Here is a 9,885-nt window from a genome sequence, read left to right as displayed (position 1 = left end):
CCAGGTTTGTGCAAGACGTGCTTGAGCATTACAGACACGTGGTATGAGTTTAATTCACTGGACGCTTGCTAATAAGAACAACTTTCAATCACATCATTCTATTCAAAATGCCAACAGACATAAAATTATACTTTTGCATCAGCAAGGCCACTATCAAAGGGAAATCAGCAAACAAACTGGATACTCAAGATGTTGTATTCAAGCTGTCATAATGAAATGTAAAGAATCAGGAGAGGTCAAGGACTAAAAAAGGACTGGAAGGCCAAGAAAACTTTCAAAATCTGATGAGAAGTTTCTCAGAGTTTCTTCTTTGATAGATCAGAAGAAGTCCAGCAAGGACCTGGCTCAGCTTCTGGCAGCTTCATTGGGATGCCAAGTTGACCCTTTTACAGTCTGAAGAAGCTTGAACAGGAATGGTCTTTGTGGAAGGGTAGCAGCCAAGAAACCACTTTTTTGGAAGGAGAACTGGCTGAAAAGGCTAAGATATGCTAAAGCTTACAAAGATTGGAATGAAGATCAGTGGAAAGGAGAATTATGAAGTGACAAATCCAAGTATGAAATTTTTGGGTTGAATCGTTGACAATATGTGAGAAGAATAGTTGGAGAGATATAGAAGAATGAGGGTTTGCTGCCTTCAGTGAAACATGCTGTAGTGTCTGTCCTGGTTGGGGCTGCATTTCTGCCAGTGGTGTTGGCGATATTGTCCAAATTGATGGGATCATGAATGCTGAAAAGTACAGACAGGTTTTAATTTGTAATGCCATTCCTTCCGGAAAGCACCTGATTGGAAAAAAACAGCTGATAAAACACTGACAGTCATGAACTGGCCTCCATTGAGTCCAGGCCTGAATATTATAGGGGCCGTATGGGATCACCTGGATAGAGAAATAAATAAAAGACAACCTAAATCTAAAGAAGAACTCTAGAAAGTGCTAAAAGAAGCCTGGTATAAGATTACTTCAGAAAACTTCAGGACAGTCTCCCCAAGAGAGTTCAAGTGCCAAGGGAGGTCACATTAAATAGTGACTTTTGCCTGATGAAGCCATTTTGTAGTGAAAATTGTGTGGTTTTTTTTATATTTTGTGTACATATTTCCTGTCTTTTCTGTTTGTATCTTAATAAACAGACCGAAAAAATAAATAATTATGGATGGTCATTAAAACTTGGTAGCCTAAGACTTTTGCACAGTACTGTGTGTGTATATATATATTGGTTACTCTATCCCTCTATTCCTCTCTCTCTATCCCTCTAGAGGCCCAGGGCTTAACGACCAAGGTCATTAAGGGGTTAAGGCCAGGTATGTTTGTCTTGTGCCGCAGTCTCTACTGCACATGACTGCATCAGACAAACATACCTGGCCTTTTATAATATAGGATATATATTTGTGTGTGTGTTTATATCTGTATATATGCATGTATATACATACATACACATATAAACATAAATACACATGTATACACATATAAACATAAATACACATGTATACACATATAAACATAAATACACATGTATACACATATAAACATAAATACACATGTATACACATATAAACATAAATACACATGTATACACATATAAACATAAATACACATGTATACACATATAAACATAAATACACATGTATACACATATAAACATAAATACACATGTATACACATACATTTGTATATATACATACATTATCATGTATATGTATGTTTATATATACATTATAGCCCTTTCCATTCAAATACCTTGTCATATACCATATACCTTTTAACCCTTATAACTTTTTTTTAATATTTATATGAATGATTTTATTAGTGTATTTGTGAGTGTAACTGTTAATTTTAATGTATTAATGTTGTGTTTAATGAAACTTTTTTTAACCCTAACCCTTTATGCAAGGTCTTTAGTCGCACTTACACGATGAACACAAATTTAGTTTGCGATCGTGTGGTCACATTTACTTTCAACTTGTAATACGTGCAAAAGTTAACGTAGTTGCATTATTTTAATATTGCATGCGCACAGCACTTATAATCTGCCCTATATCAGTTAGTAAAATAATCACAGTATATTGCTAAGCTGTTTTACTACACATAGGTCTCTGGGCTGGGGAGCATTCTTATAAAATCTCAACAGCCCTTCTATTTCCCTGGTGGAATTCTATAAAGAGACTCTATACCCTGCGTAATTTATGTTTTTGTGAAAAATGGTTTGAAGATCTTAGTTACAGGGCATATATGAAATTGTCACTCTAATCCCAGCATAATTCTGTAAAGATTTTCGCACTGCAGATCTCAGCTTTTTCTCGCCAGTTAGAAGGTGGCAAGCTTTTCTCCAAACACTCAAAATACTTAATATCCTTACAGACAAACACATGCATATGAAAATAGAAGCGATTGTAAAATGCTATTCACAGAAAGCAGCGTAATGTCATTTATATTGGCTGCACGGTTTCATTTTTAAGTACCCCCAGCACACGGCTATCTTAGCTCTATAAAGGGAAGTGGCCCTTTCCAGCGATCTCCATTACTTTATATAGGAGTTATCTCGTCACTCGCAGGGACTGCCCCTCTTTTTACAATAGTTACACCAGCTCAGCCCCCGTCTGATCTGGCAATGTTTAGACAGATATATATCACAGATTAGTTGTGTTACTGAAACATTGTTTGTATAAGATTAAATGAAAGAGATTTAAACAGATGCTAAATGTAACAGGATATGTATTTGTGCGTAACTAATCCTTATGTAAAGATTGCTTACTGTCCTGTGTGTTTTGATGGACAGGGACATCTGAAACTGCAAAAAAAAACCAAAGTTTTATTCCGGACAGAAGAAACTATTTTATTTTTTTAAAGATTCATTTTGAAATACCCTTTTTTTAAGGTGCGATAAATTCATAAAACACTCTTATTGTCTCCCCAGGTAGCTGATTCCTCGCTGGCACGTGCGTTTCCAGTGGTTACGATGAATAAAGCTCCCAAAGACAGGTAGTGATGAGATAAGGGTAATGCTACTTGTGTTAGTAACTTACATTCCATTAGCAAACTCTGTACCACTTAGTCACTAACACTGTCTATGGTGGGATAGGAAATGAAAATATTTTGGTAGCGCAGAGATCTTTGAATTTTTGTGTTTTGTTTGTGTGTGATATATGTGTAGTATTTGTATGTATGTATGTATGTATTTGTAGTGTTTGTGTGTATGTATGTGTAGTGTTTGTGTGTGTGTATGTATATGTAGTATTTGTGTGTATGTATGTGTAGTGTTTGTGTGTGTGTATGTATGTATGTATGTGTAGTGTTTGTGTGTGTGTGATATGTGTGTAGTATTTGTGTGTGTGTGTGTATGTATGTGTAGTGTTTGTATGTATGTATGTGTAGTGTTTGTGTGTGTGTATGTATGTGTAGTATTTGTGTGTATGTATGTGTAGTGTTTGTGTGTGTGATATGTGTGTAGTATTTGTGTGTGTGTGTGTGTATGTATGTGTAGTGTTTGTATGTATGTATGTGTAGTGTTTGTGTGTGTGTATGTATGTGTAGTATTTGTGTGTATGTATGTGTAGTGTTTGTGTGTGTGTGTATGTATGTATGTGTAGTGTTTGTGTGTGTGTGATATGTGTGTAGTATTTGTGTGTGTGTGTGTATGTATGTGTAGTGTTTGTATGTATGTATGTGTAGTGTTTGTGTGTGTGTATGTATGTGTAGTATTTGTGTGTATGTATGTGTAGTGTTTGTGTGTGTGTATGTATGTATGTGTAGTGTTTGTATGTATGTATGTGTAGTGTTTGTGTGTGTATGCATATATGTGTATTATTTGTGTGTATTTATGTATGTGTAGTGTTTGTGTGTGTATGTATGTGTAGTATTTGTGTGTATGTATGTGTAGTGTTTGTGTGTGTATGTATGTATGTGTAATGTTTGTGTGTATGCACATTATGGCCTCTAGTTATCAAACCGTCAACCTCAAATACGCTGGAATTCCGCAGCGTATTTGTGGCGAGGCTGATTCGCCTAAGTTATCAAGCACTGCTGCCCGGCAAAAGTAGAATATAGTGACGTAAGCTTCGATCCGCCGGACTCAGTCCGACACAGATCGATTCTTACGTCACTACAGATGTTCCGCACACAAGTTCGGCACAATCTGACTACTTTTGGAAGTTATCAAATGACTACCAGGTACGCTCGGCACTTTTCCGGCCCAGCGTACCTGGTTTTCAATCCGCCACCCTGGAGGCGGCGGATCCCAGAGGAATCAATGGGAGTCTGACCATAGCGAAAGTTCATGTTCACTGCTGCCCGACATCCCATTGATTCCTATGGGAGCTGTCTACACCTAACACCCTAACATGTACCCCGAGTCTAAACACCCCTAATCTGCCCCCCTACACCGCCGCCACCTATATTAAACATGGTAACCCCTAAACCGCCGCTCCCGGAGCCCACCGCCACTCTAATAAACTGATTAACCCCTAAACCGCCGCTCCCGGAGCCCACCGCCACTATAATAAACTGATTAACCCCTAAACCACCGCTCCCGGAGCCCACCGCCACTCTAATAAACTGATTAATCCCTAAAACGCCGCTCCCGGACCCCGCCGCCACTCTAATAAACTGATTAACCCCTAAACCGCCGCTCCCGGAGCCCACCGCCACTATAATAAACTGATTAACCCCTAAACCGCCGCTCCCGGACCCTGTCGCCACTCTAATAAACTGATTAACCCCTAAACCGCCGCTCCCGGACCCCGCCGCCACCTATATTAAACTTATTAACCCCTAATCTGCCCCCCTACACCGTTGCCACCTATAATAAATTTATTAACCCCTATCCTGCCCCCCTATACCGCCGCAACCTATAATAAAATTATTAACCCCTAAACCTAAGTCTAACACTAACCCTAACACCCCCCTAACTTAAATATTAATTAAATAAATCTAAATAAATATTACTCTTATTAAATTAGTTATTCCTATTTAAAACTAAATACCGTATTGTTCCGCATATAGGCCGCACTTTTTTCCCTTGATCTGTAGCTTTAAATTTGCAGTGCGGCCTATATGCGGGGCGCGGCCTATAATCGGGTGCTTTTTGGCTAAATTGTACATGCGCAGTATGGCCGAACTTCCGGTGCACCCTGTGGCCTTATGGGTAATGTAGTCCGCCGGAGTTGGTTGGTTTTGTGAGAGGGACAATAGTTGGTTGGTTTGGCAGGACACTCGCATGCATTAGCCACCGCTGTGAAGATGCAGTAATGCTGAGAACGAACATATGAATGAGGAGGGAGGAAGTGGGCAGAGCACAAGGGACATGTGAGTCATTTGCGATACTGATATTTTCTGGTAAGAAACCGTTTTGTTTTTTTTGCCCTCACATCATACCTGCTAAAATAAATAAAAAATTGCTTTAATACAATATGTTAAAATAAAACAAAGGAAAGATTCTGTACTCCTTAGTGCTGGTGATTTCAAATGTGAAAAAAGCCTTTATTCAGCCATTAAAGCTGTAATGGCTGAATAAAGGCTTTTTCACATTTGAAATTACGGTACTAAGGAGTGCAGCATCTTTCCTATGTTATATTCTATACTCTTGGGAAAGTGGAAAAGGATTCCCTGGGAGCTAGCACCCTGCATTGGCCCTCATTGTTTGCACATTTGGGAATCCAGGTCTCTATCACTTGCAAACATTGCAGCTTGTGCAACTAATGTGCATATTTTCTTTAAAACTACATTTCTTCAAAATGGCACCAAACTTTAAGGGTGCGGCCTATAATCAGGTGCGGCCTATATTCGGCACAATACGGTACTTACCTATAAAATAAACTCTAAGATAGCTACAATATTACTAATAATTATATTGTAGCTATTTTAGGATTTATTTTTATTTTACAGGCAAATTTCAATTTATTTTAACTAGGTACAATAGCTATTAAATAGTTATTAACTATTTAATAGCTACCTAGTTAAAATAAAGACAAATTTACCTGTAAAATAAAAACTAACCTAAGTTACAATTACACCTAATACTACACTATCATTAACTAAATTATTCCTATTTAAAACTAAATACTTACCTGTAAAATAAACCCTAAGAATAATTACATTGTAGCTATTTTAGGATTTATATTTATTTTACAGGTAACTTTGTATTTATTTTAACTAGGTAATTATTAGTAATATTGTAGCTATCTTAGGGTTTATTTTATAGATAAGTATTTAGTTTTAAACAGGAATAACTAATTTAATAAGAGTAATATTTATTTAGATTTATTTAATTAATATTTAAGTTAGGGGGTGTTAGGGTTAGTGTTAGACTTAGGTTTAGGGGTTAATAATTTTATTATAGGTTGCGGCGGTATAGGGGGGGAGCAGGATAGGGGTTAATAAATTTATTATAGGTGGCGACGGTGTAGGGGGGGGGGCAGATTAGGGGTTAATAAGTTTAATTTAGGTGGCGGCTGGGTCCGGGCACGGAGGTTTAGGGGTTAAACAATTTATTTAGTAGCGGCGGGGTACGGGATCGGCAGGATAGAGGTTAATAAATTTATTATAGGGGGGCAGGATAGGGGTTAATAGGTATTATGTAGGTGGCGGCGGGGTCTGGGAGCGGCGGTTTAGGGGTTAATACATTTATTATAGTTGCGGCGGGGTCCGGGAGCGGCGGTTTAGGGGGTAATAACTTTATTTAGTTGCGGGGGGCGCCGGTATAGGGTGTAGAACAGTATAGTATAGTGTGAGTGCTTAGTGACAGGGGTATTAATAAAGCTGTAGTAAAGCCGAAGAGCAGCGAGATCGATGTGTGATAACTATCACAGTCCGCTGCTCATCGCCCCGTACTTGGTGCGCGGCTTTTGGACAGCTTTTTTAATAACTTTGGCGATGTGAGGCGAGCTTAGGCGGGCGTATTGGGGCCGACGAAGGCAGGTAAGTAGACACGTTGATAACTAGAGGCCTGAGTGTGTATGTATGTGTAGTGTGTGTGTTTAATATGTGTGTATGTGTGTGTAGTGTTTGTGTGTGATATGTGTGTAATATTTGTGTGTGATATGTGTGTAGTATTTTTGTGTGTGTATGTATGTGTAGTGTGTTTGTTTAATATGTGTGTATGTGTGTGTAGTGTTTGTGTGTGTATTTATGTGTAGTATTTGTGTGTGTATGTGTAGTATTTGTGTGTGTATGTATGTGTAGTGTTTGTGTATGTATGTGTAGTGTTTGTGTGTATGTACAGTATGTTTGTATGTATGTGTATGTATGTGTAGTTTGTGTGTGTGTTTAATATGTGTGTATGTGTGTGTAGTGTTTGTGTGTAATATGTGTGTATGTATGTGTTGTGTTTGTGTGTATGTATGTGTAGTGTTTGTGTGTAATATGTGTATGTATGCATATGTGTGTATGTATGTGAAGTGTTTGTGTGTAATATGTGTGTATTTATGTGTAGTGTTTGTGTGTAATATGTGTGTATGTATGCATATGTGTGTATGTGTGTGTAGTGTTTGTGTGTAATATGTGTGTATGTATGTGTAGTGTTTGCGTGTAATATGTGTGTATGTGTGTGTAGTGTTTGTGTGTGTATTTATGTGTAGTGTTTGTGTGTGTATGTGTAGTATTTGTGTGTGTATGTGTAGTATTTGTGTGTGTATGTGTAGTGTTTGTGTGTATGTACAGTATGTTTGTATGTATGTGTAGTTTGTGTGTGTGTTTAATATGTGTGTATGTATGTGTAGTGTTTGTGTGTAATATGTGTGTATGTATGTGTTGTGTTTGTGTGTATGTATGTGTAGTGTTTGTGTGTAATATGTGTGTATGTATGTGTTGTGTTTGTGTGTATGTATGTGTAGTGTTTGTGTGTAATATGTGTGTATGTATGTGTTGTGTTTGTGTGTAATATGTGTGTATGTATGTGTTTTGTTTGTGTGTAATATGTGTGTATGTATGTGTAGTGTTTGTGTGTAATATGTGTGTATGTATGTGTAGTGTTTGTGTGTAATATGTGTGTATGTATGTGTAGTGTTTGTGTGTAATATGTGTGTATGTATGTGTAGTGTTTGTGTGTAATATGTGTGTATGTATGTGTTTTGTTTGTGTGTATGTATGTGTAGTGTTTGTGTGTAATATGTGTGTATGTGTGTGTAGTGTTTGTGTGTAATATGTGTGTATGTATGTGTAGTGTGTGAGTGTAATATGTGTGTATGTGTGTGTAGTGTTTGTGTGTAATATGTGTGTATGTATGTATTTTGTTTGTGTGTATGTGTGTGTAGTGTTTGTGTGTAATATGTGTGTATGTATGTGTTGTGTTTGTGTGTATGTATGTGTAGTGTTTGTGTGTAATATGTGTGTATGTATGTGTTTTGTTTGTGTGTAATATGTGTGTATGTATGTGTAGTGTTTGTGTGTATGTGTGTGTAGTGTTTGTGTGTATGTATGTGTTGTGTTTGTGTGTAATATGTGTGTATGTATGTGTAGTTTTTGTGTGTATGTGTGTGTAGTGTTTGTGTGTATGTATGTATGTGTTGTGTTTGTGTGTATGTATGTGTAGTGTTTGTGTGTAATATGTGTGTATGTATGTGTAGTTTTTGTGTGTATGTATGTATGTGTAGTGTTTTTGTGTATGTATGTATGTGTAGTGTTTGTGTGTGGTATGTGTGTATGTATGTGTAATGTTTGTGTGTAATATGTGTGTATGTATGTGTAGTTTTTGTGTGTATGTATGTATGTGTAGTTTTTGTGTGTATGTATGTATGTGTAGTGTTTGTGTGGTATGTGTGAATGCTGTGTGTGTGGTGTAGTATATATGTTTGTGTATGTGTGTGTTTGTGTATCAGATTCAGTGCATGGTCATGGTGTGTGTGTGTATGTGTGTTTGTGTATGTTTGTGTGTTTGTGTATCGGATTTAGTGCATACTTATGGTTTGTATGTATATGTGTGTGTGTAAATGTGTGTATGTATGTTTGTGTATCGGATTTAGTGCATGCTTATGGTTTGTATGTGTGTAGTGTCTGTGTGTATTTGTTTGTGTATCATATTCAGTGCAGGTTCATGGTGTGTGTGTGTGTTTGTGTAGGTATGTATGTATATTTGTGTGCGTGTGTGTATAAATGTGTGTGTTTATATTTGTGTTTGTTTATCATATCCAGTGTAGGCTCATGGTGTGTATGTATGTGTTTGCATGAGTATGTGTGTGTGTGTATGCAGTGTCTGCGGGTGTATGCATGAATGTGTGTATTTGTGTGTGTAAATGTGTGTGTGTGTACTGTATATGTGTGTTTGTGTATAATATTCAGTGCAGACTTATGGAGGCCGAATTATCAAGCCGTCAACTATGCTGCATTCAACGGCACCAATACGCTTGCCTAAAATCGCGGCCGCGGACCTGAATACGATCTCCATATTTATAAAAAAACGGTCAAAAAGCCGTGCACCAAGTTCCGGGCGATGAGCAGCGGACTGTTGTTAACTTACAGTCATCGATCCCCCTGCTACTCGGCTTTATCTCAACTTTATTTATACCCTGTCACTAAACACCGCCACTATACTAAAATGTTTAACCCCTATACTGCCGCTCCAGGACCCCGCCGCAACTAAATAAAATTATTAACCCCCATCACGCCGCTCCCGGAGCCCATCACAACTCTAATATAGTTATTAACCCCCATCCTGCTGCTCCCGGAGCCCACCGCAACTCTAATAAAGTTATTAACCCCTATACCTCTGCTCTCGGAGCCCACTGCAACTCTAATAAAGTTATTAACCCCTATCCCGCCGCTCCCGGAGCCCACCACAACTCTAATAAAGTTATTAACCCCTATCCCTACGCTCCCGGAGCCCACCACAACTCTAATAAAGTTATTAAAGGGACACTAAACCCAGAAAAAAAGTCATCTTAAATTGAAATATCAATAT

At 37.9% G+C, this 9,885-nt stretch overlaps 1 protein-coding gene across 2 annotated transcripts in view; it reads left to right on the top strand.

Annotated features, from left to right (window-relative positions):
• Positions 1-9,885, top strand: part of SLC29A1 (solute carrier family 29 member 1 (Augustine blood group)) — a 524,950-nt gene that overhangs the window by 373,002 nt on the left and 142,063 nt on the right. For both annotated transcript variants that reach the window (XM_053712749.1, XM_053712750.1), the window contains one exon: positions 2,911-2,975. In XM_053712749.1, the coding sequence (XP_053568724.1) occupies positions 2,953-2,975 (23 nt within the window). In that variant the 5' untranslated portion in view covers positions 2,911-2,952. The remainder of the gene's footprint in view (positions 1-2,910; positions 2,976-9,885) is intronic.

The sequence above is a fragment of the Bombina bombina genome, chromosome 4 (assembly GCF_027579735.1).
Source record: "Bombina bombina isolate aBomBom1 chromosome 4, aBomBom1.pri, whole genome shotgun sequence".
Classification (NCBI taxonomy): Eukaryota; Metazoa; Chordata; class Amphibia; order Anura; family Bombinatoridae; genus Bombina; species Bombina bombina.
Note: the sequence above shows the minus strand (reverse complement) of the source record. Positions and strands in the feature narration are given on the sequence as shown.